Source organism: Oryctolagus cuniculus, chromosome 7, assembly GCF_051225735.1.
Source record: "Oryctolagus cuniculus isolate XC-2025 breed Fujian yellow rabbit chromosome 7, ASM5122573v1, whole genome shotgun sequence".
Taxonomy (NCBI): Eukaryota; Metazoa; Chordata; class Mammalia; order Lagomorpha; family Leporidae; genus Oryctolagus; species Oryctolagus cuniculus.
In genome coordinates, this window is record NC_142873.1 from 62,320,458 (window position 1) to 62,347,057 (window position 26,600).

The 26,600-nt window shown below is 42.1% G+C and overlaps 1 protein-coding gene across 2 annotated transcripts in view; it reads right to left on the minus strand.

Moving 5' to 3' along the window:
- Window positions 1-3,142: 3,142 nt before the first annotated feature.
- Window positions 3,143-26,600, minus strand: part of EEIG2 (EEIG family member 2) — a 78,439-nt gene continuing 54,981 nt past the window's right edge. For both annotated transcript variants that reach the window (XM_002715816.6, XM_089300256.1), the window contains 6 exons: window positions 25,381-25,484; window positions 18,070-18,165; window positions 17,749-17,938; window positions 17,502-17,629; window positions 16,716-16,785; window positions 3,143-7,723 (listed from right to left, as the gene is read on the minus strand). In XM_002715816.6, the coding sequence (XP_002715862.4) occupies window positions 7,681-7,723; window positions 16,716-16,785; window positions 17,502-17,629; window positions 17,749-17,938; window positions 18,070-18,165; window positions 25,381-25,484 (631 nt within the window). In that variant the 3' untranslated portion in view covers window positions 3,143-7,680. The remainder of the gene's footprint in view (window positions 7,724-16,715; window positions 16,786-17,501; window positions 17,630-17,748; window positions 17,939-18,069; window positions 18,166-25,380; window positions 25,485-26,600) is intronic.

Sequence of the window (26,600 nt, forward strand, 5' to 3'; positions counted from 1 at the left end):
GCTCTCCGATATGGGAAGCCAGTGTCATAAGCTGTGGCTTAACCACAGCTGTGCCACAATGCTGGTCCCTGAACCTACATTCTTGAAGTTTGTCTTTTCCTTTCTGCTATGACATGGGTCTCTCCTTGCACACTGAAAGGTGCCCTGGCAATCTATCACCAGGGGTCAGCAAATGCTCTTCACAGAGCCCAGCAGCCCTCAGTAAAAGCACCCATAGGCAGCATGTGAATGAGTGCTGTAAACATGTTCACTTATATGTTAAAAAAAGGCAGCTGACAGATTTTGTTCATACTTTGTGGACTGGTTTTTTTTAAAGATTTATTTGAAAGACAGAGTTACAGAGAGAGGGAGAGACAGAGCTTTTTATCAGCTGGTTTACTCCCCCAGTGGCTACAATGGCTGGAACTGGGCTTATCTGGAGCCAAGAGCTTCTTCCAGGTCTCCCACATGGGTGCAGGGGCCCAAGGATTTGGGCCATCTTCTGCTTTCTCAGGCCATAGCAGAGAGCTGGATTGGAAGTGGAGCAGCTGGGACTAGAACCAGTGCCCATTGGGATGCTGGCACTGCAGGTGGAGGCCCCAACAGCACAATTTTTTCTATAACCACCTTAGAGAATTTTAATTACAAGAGAAGATTCAGACAGTTTACAGCCATGTAAAATTTTTAACTAAACCTCTTGTTAGGGACTCAAAATATTCACCCTTAGTTCCTGCCTTCACACAGCCTGTTGGGATCTTCCAGGTCATAAATCCTGCTTCTCTGGAAGGGAGCAGGTGCTCACCATTCATCATAGAATTCCAGTGGATAAGGCGCCCTTTTGTGATGCTGTTATTTCACCAAAATGCCATTTACCGTATTTTTCATGTACCTTTATCACTGGCAATATATTTTATTTCTGTACACTATTGATTTCCTGTGCCTTTACAAAACAGTGTGCAATAGTTCATGCTGAAGTCAAGTTGCTCATATGGAGGTGGTGAAGAAATGAAGTGTCCCTGAATAGTTTGCTCCATAGAGACAATTATCAAAGGCTTCTTCCCAAGTCACTGTGAGTGAACTCCAATTTTTCAAGATCCATCGGTCTTTTTGGGAGTCAGATTGTTCCTCTTTTAATTTTAAGTGATAACTATTTGAATGGGCCACATAGCTTGTAAGACAGAAACCTCAGGACCAGGCTGGCGCCGCGGCTCAATAGGCTAATCCTCTAACTAGCAGCGCTGGCACACCGGGTTCTAGTCCTGGTTGGGGCGCCGGGTTCTGTCCTGGTTGCCCCTCTTCCAGGCCAGCTCTCTGCTGTGGCCAGGGAGTGCAGTGGAGGATGGCCCAAGTGCTTGGGCCTTGCACCCCATGGGAGACCAGAAGCACCTGGCTCCTGCCATTGGATCAGCGCGGTGTGCCAGCCGCAGCACGCCAGCCATGGTGGCCATTGGAGGGTGAACCAACGGCAAAAGGAAGACCTTTCTCTCTGTCTCTCTCTCTCTCACTGTCCACTCTGCCTTCCAAAAAAAAAAAAAAAAAAAAAAAAGTTACAGACAGGAAGAGAGAGATCATCTATCAGTTCATTCCCCAAATGACTGCAATGGCCAGGGCTGGATTAGGCTGAAGCCAGAAGCTTGGAATCCCATCTGGGTCTCCCTTGTGGGTGCAGAGGTCCAAGCACTTTGGCCATCTTCAGCTGCTTTCCCAGGCACATTAGCAGGGAGCTGGATAGGAAGTGGAGCAAGAGGAACTCAAACCATCACTCATACGGCATTCTGGTGTCACAGGTAGTGGCTCAGCCTGCCAGGCCACAGCACCAGTCCCAAGGAGGCCATCAAGGAGCCCATCAGTACCTTCCTTTAGCGTGAAAGTGCCAACAGCAACAGTGACTGCCGTGCGCCTGGCCCTGTGGAGGCTGTGTGGGGAGCAGTGGCACTGAGGAAGCTTTTAAGGATTTGGAGAACAATGGACCCTGCCTTCCTGAGGGGTGCTAGGTGACAACTGCAGTACATGTGGTTCCCAACTTGATGGCCATCTTTAGGGATCGCCAGGAAAGGGGGGTGGCAATTAGGAATATTGTTGAGATCTAGCAAGTAAATTAGTAGGAGCTGGAGGTCATAAAAATTTGTACAATAAATGTTAAATACAAGGTTTTTCTTTTAGATTTATTTGAAAAGTAGAGTGACAGAGAAAGAGAGACAGATGAATGGCTGCAACAGCCTGACCTGGGCCTGGCCTAAGCCAAGAACCAGAAACTCCATCTGGATCTCCCCCTGCACCCCGTGGGTGGATTCTGGCTTTGGCCTGGCCCTGCCACTTCCATTCCAGCTCCCTGCTAATGTGCCTGGGAAAGCAGCAGAAGATGGCCCAAGTGCTTGGGGCCCTACACCCATGTGGGAGACCCAGAAGAAGCTTCTGGCTCCTTCTTGGAATTGGCCCAGCTCTGGCCACTGCAGCCATATTGGGAATGAACCAGTGCATGGAAAATCTGTCTCTCCAACACCTCCACCCCTACCTGCCAACTCTGCCTTTCAAATAAATAAATCTTTAAAAAAAGATTTTCCCACTGTAACTTATCTTTTAATTCCATTTCCCACTAACTTTTTGAAGCCCTCTTGTATGTGCAGAAGCTTTATGTAGAGTCAAGTTTGTCTCACTTCACACCTGTGTCCCCAGTGCTGCAAGGGCTTCCCAGGAGAAGTCCTTTCTCATGACCTGGAACTTAATGAAAGGAAACCCTCTGCGAAAAAGTTGTAGTGGTCTTCTCACTTCTGCTTTCCTAGTCTCACACAATTTTCTGAACGAATTGATTTCTTTAAAAATTTCTGCTTATTTATTTTCATTTTATTGGAAAAGCAGAGAGACAGAGAGATGGAGAGAGACCTTTCAACCCTAGTTCACCCCCTAAATGCCTGCAACAGAAACCAGGAGCTCGGAATTCAGTCTGGATCTCCCCTGTGTGTGGCAGGGACCTGAGTACTTGAACCACTCATTACCTGCTACCTCCCAGGGTACCTGTTAGCAGGAAGCTGGATTGGAAGCAGAGGAGCTGGAACTCAAATCGTGTACTCTGATGTGGGATTATGTGTCCCAAGTGCTGACTTAACTGCTATGCCAAAGGCCTACCCCTTAATTGATTGTTTAAAAACATACAAAAAATGCAGTCTTTTAATATATGGTTTTTATTGAACATACGTAAGATTCACCTTTATTATTAACACTTTACAAATTAAAAATTGCTTTTTGTAAAAAAAAATCCAGGATTTATCATTGTACATTTGAAACAAAGAAATACATAAATATGAAGGTCATTCTCCAAGTATTAGAATACTAATGGAATCACTTCAATAAAATCTTACAAACACATTTGCATGATTAACCACACACTGTATCAACTTCCAAAGGATCAAATAAACACACGAGGAAGGTGATCCTTAAAATAAGATGTATTTTAAAAAAACCATTAACTTGTATGAACTCTAAATGTCTTCTCCTGCATGGATTTGGTCAATGAGTATTGCCAGTAGGAGAAACTTTTTGTTATATACCTAAGGTAAACATAAACATCTGAAAACATGACTATGTGGAGTAAACGGCTTTGTCAGCTTCGTGGTATGTGGGAGTAGCTATGCAGACCACCCACATAACCATCTAAAAGATACTGTGTACACACCATATGGAAAGCACATACAAGGGAATAAAATAAGGCGTCTGTTTCCAGAGCAGTCTTACATCTGGCTTAACGCAGGTATATCCTATCCTGTATATTTTAGACTTCATGTTCTTGAACATCTCAGCTATGAACATTATGCATAGTACCTAGGCCAACACATGAGTAGTGGCATAACACAATTTCATCTTCAGTGCTTGATTACAGTCACAAAACGTACCATTGGAGAGAACAAGAGAGCTGAGCAGGCAAAATTCCTGAACTGGCCAAGTTAAAGAGCATTAAGAAAATAAAATGCACCCCCACTCCTGCCCCAGACCTAAGAGCCCTGTCTGTCTCAGAGAAGTGTGATGTGACACTTCAATAAAATGTTTAATAATACTGTCAGCTTGAGCTTACACAGTGGTCTAGTCAGCACGGAAATCTGAAAGCCTAAAACTACTCCTGCATGCTTTATTAAAACTTACTGCCCCTGGAATTTGGATATGTTTTGACTGGTGGTTAGCAGAGGTTGTTTTCTTTCTAGCCACAAACGGGCTAAGTGGTTGACCTCTGTGGCCCATAGTTTTGTACAAAAAAAGCATATACAGAAGACTCTATTTTAGATATTACTCTGATTTTTTTTAAAGATGTATTTGTTCCTATGAAAGAGAGAGTGACAGAGAGCGAGTGCAAGCAAGATCTTCCATCTGCCCTGTTCACTCCCCAAAAGCTCACAATAGCCAGAGCTGGGCCAGGCGGGTAGCAGGGACCCAAGTATTTGGATCATCATCTGCTATCCTTCCAGGCACATTAGCAGGCAGCTGGCCGGGAAGCAGAGCAGCCAGGACTCACACTGGCACTTGGTCATAGATGTGAGCATCCTAAGCAGTGGCTTAACCTACTGCACCATTATGCCTGCCCCCTGTTCTGCTAGTTTTACACTGGAATGGGATGGTGGAGTTTGGGATTCTTGGTCAAGACTTTTTCAAATCATAAGCACAAATCCACATTAGTTTGTTTGAACACAGAGAACTTCAAAATCACCAAGGGGAGTAAACCATTAAAATGCACCTTCTCTCCCCTGTATTCCCCTCAGTTACCAGCTCAAGTCCCAGGGAGCTGGTCTCCAGGCTGGCCTGTGCCTTCTCCCAAACAAGATACATAAGACTGTAATTTATCTCTCCATAGATATACAGCTTTGAAATATGATTAGCCTTTATCTCTAGGAGAGAATCAGAAGTCTTATACATCTACAAATTCTCCAAGACTAGGTGATTGTAAATTTGACTTTAACATTTAAAAAGCCAATTATTAAGAATCTAAATTTTCAAAACTCAAAATGGAATCAAAAGTGGACTTGGTATTTGATAAATAGATTTTTTCAATAGCCACAGGGTTAAAATATTAGCAATGCAAGCTCTAAAAAGAAAAACTAGAAAGTAAGGCAGACGAATAGGCAGCTCTCAACGCATACTTTGAAGTGGTTGTGCTGAAATCTGAGGGCAAAGCAGGCTCACAGGGATGGAACAGAGTGAATTCAAGCTTCCACTGACCTCAGAGGACATTACCATTAATTCTTTCTTTTTCTAATCAATGTTGATATTCAGTAAAATATTCGTTATATTTACTACTACAAAATAAATTTAATTGATAGCTGCTAAAATTATAAGGCCATGAAGTTTATACTTTTCAAAATCTCTTCACAGTTGAAGAATCCTGTACTATTCTGCATACTGAGAGTCAGTCTTACATAAAGGTCACCAGGCCAAGGACAGCCAAGGAGGAGAGAGACAGGTGGACAAGGGTCCTGCCCTGATCCTAGCACCTTTAGTATTTCTGACAAATGTCCTCAATGGACCCCACTTATAATATACATTGATTATTTTTAAAAGCACAAAAACATGTACAGAAGTGTCAATAAAAATATAGCTAAGAAATAATATTTTGAAAATAGAAAAATATGCTTTAAAAAGTCATAATAAATATTTCTTTAAACAATCCTTCATCTTTCTATTAAAAACTTTCTTTGATGCTTTCCATAATATATAATGAATTTTACTTGAAGAAAGAGAACAAGTCTTTACTACTTTTCCTTGGTTAGACTAAAATGTTCAGGTCAATGTATTTTTTCAAAGTAAATTTGACAGGCAGAGTTAGACAGTGAGAGAGAGAGAGACAGAGAGAAAGGTCTTCCTTCCGTCGGTTCACCCCCAAAATGGCTGCTATGGCCGGCGCACTGCGCCAAGCCGAAGCCAGGAGTCAGGTGCTTCCTCCTGGTCTCCCATGCGGGTGCAGGAACCCAAGCACCTGGGCCATCCTCCACTGCCTTCCCGGGCCACAGCAGAGAGCTGGACTGGAAGAGGAGCAGCCGGGACTAGAACTCAGCGCCCATAGGGGATGCTGGTGCCGCAGGCGGAGGATTAACCAAGTGAGCCACGGCGCCAGCCCTCTTCAAAATAAATCTTAAAAAATAAAAAGTATAACTAATGACCAGATGATTCTCTTTTAACATTCAAAATATTCTAAAACAGAGTGTCATTTTAAAAACTTCAGAATCTACTTGTAAAAATAGTGTTTGATTTTAATGTAGAATATCCAATCCAATCCTTGAAATATTAAAAAAAAAATAAGTCCTAACAGGAACTATTCAAAAATCTCCAAACCTTTATATTTGAATATTAAAAATAATATAATTTCTCCCTTATTTTGCCAATATGAAAATACTTCAACCAAAGTAATTCTATTCTGAAATATTATTGTCATTCTTGGGCATGATTTTGGAAGTAAAGACTGGGAAATGCTATTTCTATACAATCCATCTTTCTTTAAAGACTAAGGGATTCCAAGAAGTGGAAACTGTTGTTTTGGATCAGAAAAACTCTTAAGGTTTATCTGCTGTGCTATTAAACTGGATCTAGACCACATACTGTGATTTTACAAATTCTATGTTATATTCTACTCGTGCCCCGAAAAACAACCAACCTCAGATACTGTAAGGGAGAAAACATACAAGTGACACCTGGCCACGCAGAATGGAACCTTGGGTCTGCATCAGGAGCATCAGGCAGCTGTCCCTGTCTTCTACCCGCTACCGTGACAGGGTGGTTTTCATTTTCAGACAAGCCTGAATTTACACGGAAAAGGCTGCTCTGTTTCCATCATTCACCGTTTCCCTCTGGTTCAAAATTTTGATTTCTCAAACCTTCATATCTTAACGTTCAGTTATTTAAAAGAGCTCTTCTGTTTGGATGCCTAATGGTAGCCTAACAGTCAACAGTACACTTATTTTGAGTCTCCTATACCATATATGCTGGTGGGGGCTCTGCAGCTCACCTGTATTAACAATAAGCAACAACATATACTGCATAATAATGTGTCACGTTCATTCACTTATCTCTGACTTAAACACATTTGCCATTTTGATTTATGATGATTATATTCAGAATGATTATTAAGCATTTTACATGTTTAAATTGTAATATAACATTTCCCCAAAGCATGAACACTCACATTTTATATCAATCAAAAAGAGTTAATAAACTTACTATAATACTTGTAGGTAGTATAATATGTAAGATTTCCTTAACAGGAGCACAATTATCTTGATGGAATTTATAGGCTTTAAATTATATTCACTATTGTCTCTCAAATGTAAAACTGAAATGAAAACATGGAGCCCAAACCTGTTGAGCACCATTGTCATAGATTTTACACCTGAATAATAAATGCAGATGCATCAAAGTGCTGTTTTCCTCACTGGGATGTTCTGAAAGCAAGAGCAGGCTTTTCACCTGCACGTACAGGACCACGGGAGCGGTGCACTCCCTGGCACGCTGGAGACTCGCATTCGGATGATGATCCCTGCTTGTGGGAGGGAAAGGATGGTTGGTGGGCACTCTCCAAGAAGAAATCAGCATCAGCTTTCCTCTTGACAGATGAACTTCATTTACATAGGTTCATTTTCTCTGAGCAGCTTGAACAAAATGCTGGACACATCAACTGCCCATACTTTAAATCCAGGGGGAAGTTTCTGCTTATCAGCTTGTCTTCTAGCGTTTGATGACAACTTGTTCATAAGCACTAGACCCTACCCTAAAACAACAGCAAGGGGGAAAAAAAAAGACTTCAACATTTTCAGCTGCAGTATTTAGAATGGTTCTAAGTAGCAACATAATATGCATTTTTTCCATGAACTATTTGAAGATCCTTCTTCCTCATGGATTTTAAATTATCAAAGACACACATACAAAATGGAAAGATATTCTTTGCTCATGGATGGGAAGAATCAATATCACTAAAATGTCTATACTACCTAAAGCCATCTATAGGTTCAATGCAATCCCTATCAAAATACTAATGACATTCTTCACAGAATTAGAAAAAGCAATTCTAAAATTCATATGGAATCACAAAAGATCCAGAACAGCTAACGCGATCCTGAACAAGAAAAATCACAGGTCAAAGGAACACAATAGAGAGCCCAGAAATGAATCCAGACACACAGCCAACTGATTTTTGACAAAAGTGCTCAGACCATACAAAGGAATAAGGATAATTTCTTCAACAAATGGGGCTTGCAAAGCTGGATGTAAATATGTAGAAAAATGAAATTAGATCCATGCCTCTCACCATATACAAAATTCAACTCAAGGCCGGCGCCGCGGCTCACTAGGCTAATCCTCCGCCTAGCGGCGCCGGCACACCGGGTTCTAGTCCCGGTTGGGGCGCCGGATTCTGTCCCGGTTGCCCCTCTTCCAGGCCAGCCCTCTGCTGTGGCCCGGGAGTGCAGTGGAGGATGGCCCAGGTGCTTGGGCCCTGCACCCCATGGGAGACCAGGAAAAGCACCTGGCTCCTGGCTCCTGTCATCGGATAGGCGCGGTGCGCCGGCCGCAGCGCGCCGGCCGCGGCAGCCATTGGAGGGTGAACCAACGGCAAAGGAAGACCTTTCTCTCTCTCTCTCTCACTGTCCACTCTGCCTGTCAAAAAAAAAAAAAAAAAAAAAAAAAAAAAAAAATTCAACTCAAGATGGATCAAAGACCTAAATTTAAGACCTGAGACTATGAAACTGCTGGAATAAAATGTAGGGGAAACACTCTAAGACATTAGTGTAGGAGTTAACTTCTTGGACAAGACCCCCAAAACACAGGCAACAAAAAGCAAAATTAAACAAATGAGATTATATCAAACTCAGAAGCTTTTGCACAGCAAAGGAAACATCAACAGACTGAAGAGACAACCAACAGAATGGGAAAAAATATTTGCAAAATACCCATCTGACAAAGGATTAATATCCGGAATACATTAGCAACTTAAAAAACTCAACAACAAAAAACCAACCAATACAGTTGAGAAATGGGCAAAGACTTCAATAGACATTTCTCAAAACAAAATATAAATGGCCAACAAATACATGAAAAAATGTTCAGCATCACTAGCCATCAGGGAAATTCAAACCAAGACCACAACCAGATGTCACCTCACTCCTGTCAGAATGGCTAAAATCTAAAATACAGAGTAACAAACGCTGGCGAGGACATGGACAAAGGGGAACACTTACACACTGTTGGTGGGAATGTAAATTAGTACAGCCACTGTGGAAAACAGTGTGGCGATCTATTAAAAAGCTGGAAATAGACTTGGCTAATCCTCTGCCTTGCGGCGCCGGCACACCGGGTTCTAGTCCCGGTCGGGGCGCCGGATTCTGTCCCGGTTGCCCTTCTTCCAGGCCAGCTCTCCGCTGTGGCCAGGGAGTGCAGTGGAGGATGGCCCAGGTGCTTGGGCCCTGCACCCCATGGGAGACCAGGATAAGTACCTGGCTCCTGCCATCGGATCAGTGCGGTGCGCCGGCCGCAGCGGCCATTGGAGGGTGAACCAATGGCAAAAGGAAGACCTTTCTCTCTGTCTCTCTCACTGTCCACTCTGCCTGTCAAAAAAAAAAAAAAAAAAAAAAAAAAAAAAAAAAAATTGGAACCAACCAAGGTGTCCATCATCAGATGAATGGATAAAAAATGTGTTATAAATATACCATGGGATATTATTCAGCTATAAAGAAGAATGAAATGCTCCCATTTGCAGTAAATTAGATACAACTGGAGGGCATCATGTTGAATGAAATAAGCCAGACCCAGAAATACAAATACCGCATGTTCTCCCTTACGTGGGAGCTAAAATTTAAAAAACAAACAGAAGAAATGTATATGTATCAGTATTGCTGCAAATATAGTTTGTAAAACTCTGTTTTATAACTTTGTCAAATCAATGGTGAAGAATGCTATATGACTATAGTTTTAATGATCTGTGATTATCTTAAAATTTACTGTATATGGGTGAAATGGTCATCTTTCCATGCAATTATTGTTTATACCTTTTGTCTACATTCCCTCTAAACCAGGGTTTTTTTTCACTTGTTAAACTTTTTATTCAGTGAAATATTAAGGCTTTTTACTGGAATGTAAATTTAAAATGTGTTATCTTACAAACCAAAAAAGAAAAAAAAAAAGGAGAGAGAAAAAGGGAGATGGAAGGAAGGAGGAAGGGAAGATCATTATGTTCTTAGAATTGTGTCTATAAATCATAATGGATGTTAAAAACTAATTAAAAGTTAAAATTAAAAAATTTTACACAAAAATAAACTTGTTTCTTTCCATTTTTTAAGAATGTTTTTGTTTCATTTCGTTTCTTTCTCTTTGTAAAATTCTTTGTCCCTAAGAACATTCTGAAGTTCCCTTGTGCTGACACTGGCAGTGCATCAGGTCTTGTACTGAGTTAATGATCACAGTCTTCAGTTCTAACAGATGTGTGGTGTCTACTTTAAAAAAGATTGTTTAGTTATTTATTTAAAATACAGATACACACATATACACACAGATGGAGACGGAGGAGAAGAGAGAGGGAGAGGAGGAGAGAGAGGAGAAGGAGGGAGAGAGAGAGAGATGGATCTCCCATTCACTGATTTATTCCCCAAATGCCTACAACAGCAGTCAGGCCTGTGCCAGGAGCCAGGAACTCAATCCGGGTCTCTTGCATGGGTTAAGCCATCACCTACTGCCTGCCAGGATGTGCATTAGCAGGAAGCTGGAAGCAGTAGTGGACCCAGGACTTTAACTCAGGCATTCTGACATGGGATGAGGGAGTCCCAAGTGGCATCTGAATTGTCATACCAAATGCCTGCCTGGGGTGTCTTAATGTACCTTTCTAGAAAGCCTGAGCATTTTTTTAAGTCAATACACAATTGTCTTCACATGTGGTAGTGTTGCAAATTATTCTTGCATAATGCAGATTTAGAGAAAGTAGCCTGAAGGAGGTTTAAGAGACTGTCAGTTGTCCCTTTCAATCTATTCCCCCCTTCTTTATGGTATTAAATGGGTACAAGCTGCTTGGGTAGGACCACAATTCCTAAACTCTCATACTTCAGAAAAGATAATGGCGGGGCTGGCGCTGTGGCATAGTGGGTAAAGCTGACGCCTGCAATGCAGGCATCCCACATGGGCGCCGGTTTGAGTCCTGGCTGTTTCACTTCTGATCCAGTTCTCTGCTATGGCCTGGGAAAGCAGTAGAAGTTGGCCCAAGTCCTTGGAACCCTACACCATGTGGGAAGACCTGCAGGAAACACTAGGCTCCTGGCTTCGGATCAGCACAGCTCTGGCTGTTGTGGCCAACTGGAGAGCGAACCAGTGGATCAAAGACTTCTCTCTCTCTCTGCCTCTCCTTCTCTCTGTGTAACTGTGACTTTCAAGTAAATACATAAATGTTTTTTTTAAAAGATATGGTTAAAGATAATTTCTAGATTTTTAAAAAAAGATAATGGGGAATGGAATTAAAAATAAATTGATTTTAGTGCAAAAAATTTTTAAAATATATGCATACACAGCCTTTTCAAATTATACATTTTTCCATGAACTTTTTGAAGATGCTCTATAGGTGTGGCCAAATATTTAAGCTTTCTTCTATGACAAATGAATGGAAGAGGTGTGCCAACTTCTGTGCTGCTTGTTTAAAGGGAAACTGCTTGCCCTGGACTGGGGGCAATCCAACTTTGACAGTGCAGGGTATCAGGACGGTGAAGTAACAAATGGAGGGCACCTGGGTCAGTGACTCGTCGTCTGGGGCACATTTTTCTCATCAACCTGCCCAGTGTATTTTTGGGTGTTTGTTACAGCAGCTTAGCCATTATCCTAATATGCCTGAACCAACTGACTTCTATTAATGAAATATGAAGTTTACCAAAAGAATTAAAATTTGCAAGCATTGTGAGTAAATTCCCAGATAGGCTATTTAAGCTAAGCATTGGCCTCCTTGGCAGAGGGTTTACTGTTGCTGCTGGTGCACTTGGACCTGGGCCTATGTTATAATGGAATGAAACCAGCATCCTCCCTCTGCTGCCCCTTGGTCTGGCAGGATGAAAGTCCTAAAGCCTGTGAAGCAGCGCAGTGTCTTTCAGATGACACCTGGCTTTAGATCTGTGGGTGAGAAGCATCCCACCCCTGCCCTGAAGCATCCCAAGGGGTCAGGAGAGCTGGGGTGGGTGTGGCATCAGGGAAGAGCCTACTGTTTACAGTCATCACCCTACCCATTTCTTTATCTGTACAGATGTCTGCTACCTGACACTGCACAATGCTGGCCCCTTGCCCCATTTAATTCAAAAACCTTATAAATCTTATGAAGTACCTTCATTAACACTACTATTTTACAGAGAAGATACTGAGGCAGAGGGAAGACACCAAAGACACTTAGCTATAAGTGGTAGAGCCTGACACTGAACCCAGTAAGCCTGTGTTGTTAACCTCAGTGATGCAATTTTCTTTTTTGGTAGCTAGATAAAAGATGCCGTCTGCCACGATCATGGGTGGAGCTGACTAAGCCAGGTCACTAAGCCAAGACAGGGATGAAGCCCACATCTGTCCACACCATGGCTCGTTCTCTTTGCAGTAGGAGACATTATCTCTGACATTCCCCAGTCTCCCTGTAGCACCAATATTAATAACCATGTCAACCTCTAATGACCTGTTTAGGCTTTCATGGACCGGGTGATCATTCTAACATTCATTTAAAGTGGGTGGGAGCCAATATGCCTTTACATCCTAGGTTCCAGATGATCTCTCAGCTAGAAATCATCTTTCTTTCCCTTGAATAACACACTAATGGTGAGCAGCCTTCTGTGTGCCAGATACTGTGGACTTTACCTAAGTGCTTTTGAAAAAATCCTTTTACAGAAATTATCTAATTGAGTCTGCACAAAGATCCTGAGTGAGGTAATTTATCACTTTTGCCTTACAGGTCAGGAAACAAGGTTTACAGAGGCGAATGACATCGATAAACAGAAGAGCTGGATTTGACCTCAAACAGCCTGGTTTTTATCATTCACCATCCAAATTCCCTTTGGTTGGAATTATATATATATATATATATATATATATATATATATATGTGTGTGTGTGTATATATATATATACACACACACACACACACACACACGCATATATATATATTTGCTGTTCTTCTATTCAAATTGATAATATCCAGGACTTACCGAGTATATTATGTCATCTGCCCTTTAGAACAACCCCAAAGGACAAGCATGATTATCCCCACTTTCCAACAGAGGAACTAAAGTCCCATGGAAGTGACTGATTCACCCAGGCCCCAAAAGTGGTCTGGCTAGGATGTGAATCTAAGACTCTTGAACTCCAAAACCCATGTTCTGTCCACCACTCCTATCACTGTCCTCACAGACATTACTTTCCTTCCAGGTTCTCTGTCACTGGTCTCTTGTTCTCATTTACCCTTCAAAATCATGGCTAGTTACTTGTCTAAAATGCCAGTATGATAAGTCACATCCTGGTAAGAATAAATGGCAGCTTCCCACTGGACAAATGAGGTCATGGCCAATGGCTTCCCATTGAACACATAAGAAAAATAATATGTTATGGCAACAAAGGCCTTTTAGAACCTGGCCCCAAGACACCTGCCAACTTCATATCCCAAACTTCCCTGCACTTGCCTCTTTTCTCAGACAATCTGTTTATTGGCAACTGTCTAAGTAGGTTACATTATTCAAAAGCCAGTAAAGTACAGTGGTTAAGAACAATGGGCTTTGAACTCAAGGAGATATGAGTTTGAATCTTGGTTTTACCAGTTACTAGTTTTTTTTTTTAATACTGGTAGGTGTTCTAGCTTTATGTTATTGAAATTTTGTTTATTTATTTGAAAATAAGGGAGACAGACAAGAAGAGAGAGTGATTAATTTTCCATTGCTATTTTACTTTTCAGATGCCCACAAATGCTGGGACTGTGCAAAGTTCAATCTGGGAGCCTGGAACTTGATCTGGGTCTCCCATGTGGGTGGCAGGGACTCAAGTACTTGAGCCATCATATTCTGCCTCCCAGGATGCACACTAGCAGGAATCTGGATTGGAGGCAGAACAGCTGGGATATAAACCAGGCACAGTGATACGGAGTGATATGGAGATGCCCAAGTGGCATCTTCAATACTGTACCAAATGCACACTCCCCTTACCCCCTCCCCTTTACTAGTTCTAAGGCTTGGGTCAAATGATCGGTACTTCTTTATATCTTTGTTTCTATTTAAAAATGTATTCATTTATATATTTTCATTTTACTCGGAAGGCAGAGAGATAGAGATAGACAGAGAGAGATCTTCCAACTGCTGGTTCATCCCCCAAATGCCCATACAACAGGTAGAGCTGAGTCAGGCTGAAGCCAGGAGTCTGGAATTCACAGCTGGGTCTTTCAGGTGGGTATCAAGGTCCCAAGTACTTGGATTAAAAAAGATTTACTTATTTGAAAAGCAGAGTAACACACAGAGGGAGGGAGGAGAGGGAGAGAGAGAAAGAGAGATCTTCCATTCGCTAGTTCCCTCCACAAATGGCTGCAATGGCCAGGGCTGGGCCAGGCTGAAGCCAGGAGCAGGGAACTCTATTCCAGTCTTCCACATAGGTGGCGGGAACGCAAATACTTGAGCCATCGTCTGCTGCTTCCTAGATGCAATAGCATGGAGCTGGATGTGAACAGAATCGGCACTCCAGTGTGGATCAGGCATCCTAAGCAGTAGCTTAACTGGCTGCACCACAATGCCCTCCCCAGCTGCTGCTTCCCAGGATGCATCAGCAGAAAGCTGGACTGGAAGCAGCATAGTCAGGACTCAAACCAGGGACTCCCATTTGTGATGTACACATCCCAAGTGGTATATTAACTGCTGTGCTAAATGCCTGCCCCACTTACTAGTTTTGAGGCTTTGAACAAATTATCTCTGCTTCTTTGTATTTTTGTTTCCATTTAAAAAAGATTAATTATGTTGTAAGCATTCAAAGAGATACTGTAAGACATGAATAAAATAAATATGTGTGCCTGCTCCATAAGCAACAAATGCTGAAAATTACCTATGATTAATGTTTATTACTATATAATTATGTTTTAATTATTATACCTATACATTCTACTTATCTTTCCCATACTCGCCTGGCAAGTTCCCACTCATCTTTCAATCTCCCAAAGGCTCTCTAAGTGTCCACTATTCCAGGCAGTTTTCTTTGGCTGAGTCTGGTCTCACCTCTCTTGTCTCAGATTTCTCTGTACTTCTCTGTATTGCAGCACTTCCCATATTATTACAATTCTTTGTCTATCTCATCTGCTAGAAAGGATCAAACAGTAAATAATTAGACTGTGTGGGTCATACGGTCTCTGCTGGATTACTCAACTCTGTAGAGTGAAAGCAGCCACAGGCAACAAAAATAAGCAGGCACTGTCGTGTTCCAAGGAAACGTTACAAAGAGTGGGTCAGCTTGGCTCATAGCCTCCATTTGCCAACTCCGTGTGCTAGCTGAGGGCAGAGCTGGATCCTTCCTGCTTGCATCTCTGTCTACAAGTTGGTTCAATAAACAGTCAACTGAACTTAGTAAGCAGAGGAGTCAATGACAGTTAATGAAAGCTCTAAACTGTACCACATCTACAGACCCCTTTTCAAATTACTCCCTCATAGCATTTTTGTATCTCCCCCTCTTAGCTACTTATCATATCTGACTGTAGTTAGCTGATGTTAGGTGTTTGCTGTTAGACTCTACTGTTGTATCTTTTGGACCTTGCAGGATTCTACATATAGGAGGGACTCCTTAAAATGACTGTTGGTAGGAGAAATGATTGAAAAATTCTTTCAGGCTTTGGGCATGAGAATAATATAACTGTCTTAGTCCAAGGGGCTCCAATCTCTTCAACTCTGCCTTATTCAGTGGTTGTGTAGGGACTGTACGTGAATCATGTGTAGAAAGAGTAACTATCAGGAGAACACAGAAAGGCAGAAACCAGGCAGTGGGCAAGCCAGGAAGTGACCATAATTCCCAAGGTGTTCTCAGCATCTGGACTCACTACCATTTGATACAGTTCTGAGAACCAGAGGGGCAAGCTGTCTTCATCGGAATCTGAATAAGTATCAAATGATGTTTGGTTTTCAGAACTTTTCTTAGTATGGATGTTAAAGTCTATGGGATAGGTAAAGGAGGGTACAAGAAAGGTTAGTATCAGTTTATGTCACTGAGTGGCTGTTTAAATGTTCACAACAGATAAGTGGCTGAAAATAGCCAGGACAGGTGTTTGGCCTAGCAGGTAAGATGCCTGCACCCTCTATCAGAGTGCCTGGATTTAATGCTCACCTGATTCCAGCTTCCAGCTGGTGCAAATCCTGAGAGGCGGTAGTGATGGCTCAAGTGATTGGGTTACTGCCATTCATGTAGGAGACCTGGACTGGGTTCCTGGGTTCTGGCTTTGGCTTTAGCTCAGCTCTGGCCATCACAGGAATTTGGGCCATGAACCAGCAGATGGGAGCTTGTTCTCTCTTTGCCTTTCTGCCTCACTTTCTATTCCTTTGCTTATCAAATAAATTAATTAAATTTTAAAAAAAGATAGATACCCTGAATGAGGAAAACTGAACCTCAACTCTTCTCTTAGTAACTACTAGTATTTGTATTATCTAGCACCAGTCTACTAAAAAAGTGAAATATTCATCCTCTACTCATGAGCATTGTTCTTAAGTTAGTATATATTTCAATAAGATACTGATTGGACTACGTACCTATTTGGAAGATGATGACTGCCAAAGGTTGTACTTCCCCCAGGACCCACAAACAACCTCAGTCCTTCTTCTGCAACACACATTTAAAATGTTTGTTATAGGTGTAATTAGTAATTATCATATAATATTCATATTGTAATTCATATTTTACACAGCTTGTTAAAGAAATAAAAAACTTCAAAATTAAAATGAAATGCATGTTTTATAGCAGTTATTTCCCTTCAACTCCCCGAAAGTTCTTTCTTCTAACTGAGTAACAAGGACAGCTCTTCCTACAAATTTGCAAAACAAGTAAGGTTTAATTATTTCTCTTTATAACAAGTTACATAATGAGACTAGGTCCACTGTTAAGTACTCTATGTTTACTCTGGAAAGAATAATTACACCTTTCAAATTGGTGGCATATAAATTTTCAGTTCTGGGGAAAGAGCTAAAGAGGGAATGAAGGATTCCATTTTTACCATTGTTCCAAGACCACCACTCCAACCCTCCAATTTGTAACAGTGACTTGTAGCGTTTACAACAGATGCAGACACAGCGAAGAGAGAGCCATTATTAAGAAAGATAATAAAAGTTTTCTTTAAAATTGATCTCTTCTAACTGAAGTTTTCTGGTTTTCCAAATGGAATATTTATTCTCAGAAACAAATAAGCTACAAGTTATCTGGAGAATTTTTTTTACCTTGAGATTTTTATGGGCATAAAATGATTTTACAAATAAGCAGCTGCCTCTTTACCGCTGACCACCTGGATTATAGGAATTTTCACTTAATAGTTATCTACACACCTTCTGCACTGGAATCCAGGCTGAAGTCTTGACTCTGTAGTATTTTCTCCACAATATCATCGGCATCCACTCTGGTGTCATCAACTCGCTTCAGCTGAGATTCCACAGAATCTTGTTTCACTGGACATCTTTGGAAAGAATTAAATTTTTTCCACCTTTTTATTATGTTATGAAAACAAAGGTTTTTTTTTTGTGTGTGTGTGTGTGTGTGTTTAATTTAAATTTATCCTTTAAAATAAAAGGATACCTGTTAAGTTTTTCTGAAGCTGTATCTTCTTTATCAGTTGTATCAAGATTGGGTTCAGCTACTTTTGGCTCAATCTCATCACATGGCTCTAGAATACTTTCAATTCCTGTTGATGTACTTCCCACCGAGGTATTTCTCCTGTGGCACAGCTCTGAGAAACTAGATGACCGGGAGTGACATGAACTATACCCTGTAGGAGAAAACCACTTTGGATATAATACTGAAATCAAATCCCCTGCAACTTAACATCTTTCTCCCACACCATAGCAGTTCCTAGTCCTTTTGGAACAATAAAGAATTCAATTCAATGTTAGCCTCTACCTGATACTTTTGACTGCTGGCTTGCATAGCTTGATGTTCTAGAATGTCCACAGGCACCGAGTTCATCTGGAACAGAGGTACTCTTTGCTGAAAGATCTGCAATATGTCACACCATGATGTTACTATTACTGCCAACAAGTTAATGGTCAATTTGCATTTTAATCTGCAGCTTTTATAAACTGTCAAGTTCATTTTCAAGAAAAAATAAGATACAAAGTGATAGATCTTTTAAGTACAACAGATTGTTCACTGAGGAACTGCAGTATTTTTTATAACATTTAACAGCACTCTTCTCTTAAAACTATTACAGTTTTTATGTTCAATATTTCTTTAAAAAATGAATTGGGTTTTAGTATTTTTTAAGATTTAGTTATTTATTTGAAAGGCAGAGTTACAGAGAGAGAGAGAGAGAGATCTTCCATCTGCTGATTTAACTCCCCAAATAGCTTCAAAAAATGCCCTGCATTTTTTATTTAGTATAATTATTATGTTATAATAAAATTGCCAGGTTTTAGTATGGTTTTTAAAGAAATCCTGCTTTCTCAAAAATCTATCACAGCAGTAAACTAAAAAGCACTTTATTACTTTAAATTTTTTAAAAAACATTTATTTGAAAGGCAGAGTTACAGAAAGAGAGGGAGAGACATCTGCTGATCCACTCTCCAAATGGCCTCAACAGCTGGGGCTAGGCCAGGACAAAACCTGGAATTCCACTGGTTCTCCCACATGAGGTGGCAGGTGCCCAAACCCCTGGGCCATCTTCCACTACTTTCCCAGGAGCATTAGCAGGGAACTGGATCTGAAGTGCAGCATCTGGGACTTGAACTGGTGCTTACATGGGATGCCAAACATCACAGGTGGCAGCTTTACATACTGCATTACAACAAAAGCTCCATGAATTAGTTTAATGCTAGTGTTGCTAATGGTAACCTATAATTTGGGCAATATCTGTGGCTTAAATCAACTCAGCATGGAATGTAGCACTGAGAGTAAAAGTTCTTAAGAAATTGACTAATATTCAGTGTCAAAGTAAATGTACCAAAAATTAGGGCCGGCGCCGCGGCTCACTAGGCTAATCCTCTGCCTTGCGGCGCCAGCACACCGGGTTCTAGTCCCGGTCGGGGCGCCGGATTCTGTCCCGGTTGCCCCTCTTCCAGGCCAGCTCTCTGCTATGGCCAGGGAGTGCAGTGGAGGATGGCCCAAGTCCTTGGGCCCTGCACCCCATGGGAGACCAGGAGAAGCACCTGGCTCCTGCCATCGGATCAGCACGCGGCAGCCATTGGAGAGTGAACCAACAGCAAAGGAAGACCTTTCTCTCTCTCTCTCTCTCTCACTGTCCACTCTGCCTGTCCAAAAAAAAAAAAAAAAAAAAAAAAAAGTACCAAAAATTAGTGCCATGGCATTTATGGTAGTTCTCTGATCAACTGCATGGTTTAGATGCAGTTACATGTGTCCAGAACTAGGGCCCTTCCAAAGAATACAGAGTGTGATCATTTTCATTAGGGTGAAATATTTGGAAGCTAGAACCACTTTTAGCTCAGAAGCAAAAGGAAAGCAACTGAGTAATACAGCTGTTACAGCAGTTCTAGGAATGCTATTGAGTGCATTTGAACGATAAATGCTGCCAAACAAGTAAGCTCCTGGAGTGGTCTGGCCCTTCTGCAAGGTTTCTCATTTTCAGATAGACCCTACGTATCCCAAACATCTGGTCCCAAATCCAAGGTTCACACCCCAACAAAAATCTGATATCAGAGAATTGGTTCATATCAAGAATTAAATAGACTTAATTCTTTACTCCTGCTTTGGATCAGATCTTAACTCACCCCTTTATCGTCTGGTTTTCAAAAAGTCTATTCATTCAATAAATATTTATTAAGCTCTCACACCAAGTTAGGTGCCCGATACTGTACAAAGTATAGCAGGTGAAAAATACGTAAGACAAAATATATAAATAAGGCAGAAGTAAGTAGTTATAATACAAAATGGAGGGCCGGTGCTGAGGCATAGTGGTAAAGCCACCACCTGCAGCACTGGCATCCCGTATGGGTACCAGCTGGAGTCCCAGCTGCTCCATTTCCAATACAGCACCCTGCTAATGTGCCTGGGAAATCAGTAGAAGATGGCCTAAGTCCTTAGGCCCTTGTACCCAAGTGGGAGACCCAGAAGAAGCTCCAGGCTCCTGGCTTCAGATTGATCCAGCTTCAACTGTTGTGGCCATTTGGGGAGTGAACCAGCTGGAAGACCTCTCTCTCTTTCTGCCTCTGCCTCTCTATAACCCTAACTTTCAAATAAATAAATAAATCTTTAAGAAAAAATACGATATGGCAAGTATTAAAATACACGCGCTGGGTGGGGATGGCGACGTGGCACAGTGGGGTAAGCCACTGCTTGGCAGACCACATCCCCTACTGTAGTGCTTGGGATTGAATCCTGTCTCCACTTCTGAACCAGCTTCCTGCTAATGCACCTGGGAGGCACTAGATGATAGCCCAAGTACTTGGGTTCTTGCCATCCAGCTCAGCTGAGTTCCTGGCTCCTGGTTTTAGACTGGCCCAGCCCCAGATGTTGCAGGCATTTGGGGAGTGAAACAGTTAGTAGATCTCTATCTTTGCCCCTCTGCCTTTCAAATAATTAAATAAAAACTTTAAGTGGAGGAAAGACCTTGTGGAGGAGGTTTACTCTCCAGACTTTAACGATGTAAGTAATTTCTCAGCTAGATGAGGAAGGCAGAGGCACTGGCATAGGAGAGAGGATGCCTTTCTGCAGAGAAGCAGCTTGCTATGTTGGCAAACAGGGTGGTGGTGTAGATAACTGAGGGGAAAAGAGGATGGTGAGATTGGCGGGTGCCTGCTGACACAGGGCCTTCCACGAGCCTAAGGAAGGAATCAGTTCAGTGGGTCTACGTGAGGGTGTGACACAACCAGATCTGTGTTTTGGAAAGATCACTTTGGGATCTCTGAATTTCAGTTTTAGGAAGGTTTCCAGGAATCCTAACAATTTAGATGACAGAGTTTGAGTAATTCCCTACCCATCCTGCCTCTGCTGCATCAACTTTTACCTGGATTTCTATCTTGCCAGACAAGCCTACAAAAAATTACAGGCTGTTAGCTCCCACGATTTGCTTGAGCCAATTCTTACAACATTTATTTAAAAAATCAGACCAGAAAATATTCTGACATGAGAACAGGCAGGATCCTGGGCCCCCTGAGCAACTGCCAATCCGCCTAGGCCTACACAGAGCTGGAAAGTCTTGACAGGGTGAGAATCTGACTGGTTTCCTTAGAGAGAATTACATTGGCACTTCTGAACTTGAAGACTCTCATATAGGGCTGACCTGGGCTAGAGACGTTACTGCCCTATTTGGAAAAATTCCTACCAATTCTAGTTCCAAGCTACAAAGGGATTGCTGGGTTCTCTCAAGGTTTGAATACTCCCCATGTTCCAACAAATGTTCCAAGGAAAGTTCCCACTGAACTACCAAAAAGGACTAGGGAAACACTTTGAGATCAGCAAGGGGCTCTGCCACTGAAAGGACTTACTTTTGAAGAATATTTGAAGGAGGGGGAGTCTTTTACCTTCAATAGGGAGAGCTCTTTATTCACCTGTGACACAGCCTGAACTCTAGTCACTAGGCTAGAAGTCCACAAAACTTCTTAATGTATGGATAAACACGTAAAAGTCAATTCTTTAAAAATCATTTTTCTGTGCCAGAAGTTTATTATTCCTTTAGAAATTGTGCCAAGGTGGGTGTTCAGCCTAGTAAGACACTGGTTGGGATGCATATGTCCCATACTTGGGTGCCTGGGTTTGGTGCTCAGCTCCCAATTCCAGCTTCCTGCTGGTGCAGATTCTGAGAGGCAGCAGGTAACGGCTCAAGTGGATGGACTGAGCTCGTGGCTCTGGGCTTTGGCCCACACCAGTCCTAGCCATTATGGGCGTTAGTGGATTAAGCCAGAGAACAGGAATTCTCTTTCTACCTTTCAAATAAAAGTAAACAAATAAAAATTATGCCACTTACATGCTTAGTGGCATTTTGTGGTGACCTTTCCCCCCTCCACCTTAGTACCTATCTCCCTCTTGACCAATTTTGTTATCCCCTTTAATAAATTCATAATGTTTTTATTTAAAAAAATCTAAATTCAGTGAATTTCATTATGCTGAGGATACAATGACAAGTGAGACCTGATCACAAAGAACTTAGAGTCTGGAGAGGGAGAAAGATAAACAGACAGACTGCAATGTAACATGTAGGGGCCAGCGCTGTGGCGTAGTGGGTAAAGCCACCACCTGCAGTGCAGGCATCCCATAGGGCGCCAGTTCTAGTGCCAGCTGCTCCACTTCTGATCCAGCTCTCTGCTATGGCCTGGGAAAGCAGTACAATGGCCCAAGTCCTTGGGACCCTGCCACCCTTGTGGGGGACCCAGATGAAGGGCTTTGCATAGGCCCAGCTCTGGCCATTGCAGCTATTTGGGGAGTGAATCAGTGGATGGAAGACTTCTCTCTCTCTGTGCCTCTCTGTAACTCTGCCTTTCAAATAAATAAATCTTTAAAAAACAAAACAAAAAAACATGTACACAAACTGGCTCTTTCAAAAAGCATTCGGAAATTTGTACCTGGTATTCAGGGGGGAGGTCCAGAGGCAACACAATTTGTGAATTTACACTCATTGGTAGTTAAATCCAAGTGTATAGATGATATTGCTCCGGAAAGGGAGAAGATGGAACCTGTGGTTTTAAGGGGAAGTTGGGAGAAGATGGAGAAGTCTCCATAAAGCTAGGAAAGGAAAAGGTAGACAAGTGGGAGCCAATGGAAGAAAAACTTCAGGAAAGAATAAGTATCCATGTCAGATGAGGACAGGTAAATGCCCAGAGGATTTGATGATCATGTAACCGGAGATATCACCAAGGGAGAAAAGACAGGAGCTAGACTGCAAAGGTGTTTAAGAATAAGTGTGCTTTATATTCTTTCTATAAATCTGGCTAAAAAAAATTGTGTGATACAAATATCATTTCATGATGCTGTCTCTCTTTTTCTCCATCATATGTATGTAAATATTTGCAGAGAGAGGGAGAGATGGGGGGATGGGAAGGGAGAAGGAATTCAGAATATTTAAAAGCTGAATGGACAGAGAAAATGGAATGGTTTAAAAGTACAAAAGATTCACTGATCATAAATCAGGAAATTTCATAGTTACTACTAAGGTGGTGAAATTTTTATCACATTACATCACCTTTCTTTTCATTCTGTCAAATACATCCTGCTTATGTAACTTGGGACTCTCTAAGTCCTTTCCCTTCAACCTGGCATTTTCTCTATCTTGCTGTAAATATATATATATATATATATATGTATATATATATATATATATATATATATATATATATATATAATTTATTTTCATTCTAAAGGCAGAGAGCCAGAGAAGATCTTCCATCTTCTCGTTCATTCCCCAAAAGCTTGCAGCAGCTGTCCTGAAGTCAGGAGCCCAGAACTCAGTCAGGATCTCCCAGGTGGATGGCAGGGACCCAGGCACTTGAGCCATCACCTGCTGCTTCCCATGGTGTGCATTAGGAGGAAGCGGGATTGGAAGTGGAGCTGGGACTCAAACCTGGGCATGCTGGTTTGGGCCCAAGTAGGGTCTTAACTACAGGGCCAAACACCAGCCCCTGTGACCTGCTTTTGACTCCTGAAGCAGATTCTGATTGTTGCTGCAAGTCTGCCTGCAGAAATGGATCTCAAGGTGTGGTCCAGTGACCAACAGCATCAGCATCATCTGGGAATTGTTAGTAATGTGAAATTTCAGACCCAACTCAGATCCATGGAATGAAAACCTCTGGCTGTTGTCACAAGCAGTCTGTATTCTAATAAGCATTCCAGGTGATTCTGATAGACACTGAGGCCTGAGAATCAGGTACAGGGGAATGTGACTCCTGAAAGAGAAACAGTATCTGAGAAGTGACTGGTAGAAGTTGTTGGGCCTGGGGAACGGGGAAAATTCTGCAGTATTTGCTGTATCTCAGGGGAGTAAATGATATAATGAGAGTGGGGGTCTCACTGCACATTTAACTTTTAACCTGCCAGAGCACAACACTTTTTTTGAAAAGATTTATTTATTTATTTGAAAGTCAGAGTTACTGGTTCACTCCCCAAATGGCCACAATGGCCAGGGCTGGGCCAGGCCAAAGCTAAGAGCTTCATCTGGGTCTCCCACATTGGTGGCAGAGGTTCAAGCACTGGGGCCATTTTTCTCTGCTTTTCCCAGGCCACTAGCAGGAAGCTGAATCAGAAGTGGTGGAGCTGGGACGCAAACTGGCACCCACATGGAATGCTGGCATCACAGGCAGCAGCTTTACCTGCTACACCACAATGCCAGCCCCTGTGCACAACACTGTAGACAAAGAAAGTCATTGTCTTAACCAAGAATTGCACAATTAAAACCCTGCAGATTCTTATAGGCTCATGTCAAGTCATATGCCTGTAAGATTTTTTTAATAAAGATTTTTATTTATTTATTTGAGAGGTAGAGTTACAGACATTAAGAGGGAGAGACAGAAAGGTCTTCCGTCCATTGGTTCACTCCCCAAATGGCCGCAATGGCCAGGGCTGCTGATCCGAAGCCAGGAGCCAGGTGCTTCTTCCCAGTCTCCCATGCGGGTACAGGGGCCCAAGGACTTGGGCCATCTTCAACTGCTTTCTCAGGACACAGCAGGATTGGAAGAGGAGCAGACAGGACTAGAACTGGTGCCCACATGGGATACCGTTGCCACAGGCAGAGGATTAGCCTACTGCGCCACGGTGCCGGCCCCATGCCTGTAAGATTTTAAATCTAGAAAGGCTTTAGGAATCTTCTAGGACAGCACATAGTATTGTTTATTTTTTAAATCACAGATTGCTTTTATTCCATCCATTTTTTTCTTAAAGATTTATTTTTTATTTATTTAAAAGGGAGAATAAGAGAGAGAGAGAGAAAAAGAGAGAGAGAGAGAGATATCTTCCATTCACTGGTTTACTCCCCAAATGGCTGCAACGGCAGAGGCTGTGCCAGGCTGAAGCCAGGAGCCCAGAGTTTCTTCCCGGATTCCCACACAGGAAAAGGGGCCCAAGTACTTGGGCTAGCTTCTGCTGCTTTCCCAAGTGCATTAGCAGGGAGCTGGATCAGAAGTGGAACAGCCTGGACACGAACCAGTGTCTATACGGGACGCTGGTGTTGCAGGAGGTGGCTTAACCCACTGCATCACAATGCCGGCCCCTATTGTTTCTTCCAAGGTAAAACAAAAAACAAAAAACAAACAGTAAATTACACAACTGTACCTGCTATTCCAAGATGGACTTTCAGGGTCTCTCCACCTTTCCTATCTTCTTCCAGGGACTCAGATTCGCCAGCAATTGGTATAGACATTGATGTAGAGGGAGGCCTGTAAATAAACATTGCTAAAGATCAGAACTCCAACTATGGGTGAGCTTGAAAGTTTGAAATACTGTTGGAGGTGAGCTGTGTAATCAGGACACAGTCTTAGAAAACTGCCTGGTAATGTTATTCCTCTGAAGATGAAAGTTACAAAAATCAAGTACTTGGATCCCTGCCACCCACCAAATTGAGATCTGGGCTCCTGACTTCAGCCTGGCTCAGCCCTGGCTATGGCAGGCATCTGGTGGAGTGGACCAGCAGATGGAAGATCTTTCTCCATCTGTCTCTGTCTTCCAAATAAAAACAGATAAACAAAAGTAATAAAAATAAACAAGTAATATATAAGCATCTTTTCAAAACATAAAGTTCATGGTTGGGGGGAAGTGTTTTATACAGAAAAAGGTGAGACTAGAAAGTTCTGAAAAGACAAGCTTCCATCAGTGTGTACGCACATGGTATTGGAGGGTGCTTGCAACTGTCAGCTCAGTGCAGAACAGGGGTAAGGCCTCTCTGAACAGGGGAAGGAGGCACCAAGCTCTTTGTATCTGAGACTGGGAGAACACCTCATGCCTCCTGCTGCGGAGACTAAGCTCTCTTGCTGGCCCCACTAATAAATGGAACCTACGGTTTTATCTCCTACCTTCTCTGTAAAAATCACTTGCCCCAGGGAAAATCTACAGAGGGTTTCAGTTGTCTAGATTTGCTGGTTGGGCTGGATTCTGTGGGAGTAGGTGAAGGTCAACTCCAGGCTCCTATTCTATGTGGAAGCAAGGAGGGGCTGATCTGTCCCCTTCCTACTCCCATCCTACTATACCTAATTTCCAAACCCCACAGACTCTTTCAATTGTTTTTTTCCTATTCATCATCTCTTCTCCACCTCCACTAACCCCTTAAATTTTGTCCTTTTCTCCTGAATAACTGTGGTCTGCCCATCTTACTCCATGCTACTCTCATTGTGTTATTTGTTTAATAAATTAGAATCTCTTTTTTAAAAAGATTTTATTTGAAAGGCAGAGAGAGAGAGAGACTGACTGTTTTTTTTTTTTTTTTTTTTTTGACAGGCAGAGTTAGACAATGAGAGAGAGACAGAAAGTTCTTCCTTCTGTTGGTTCACCCTCCCTAC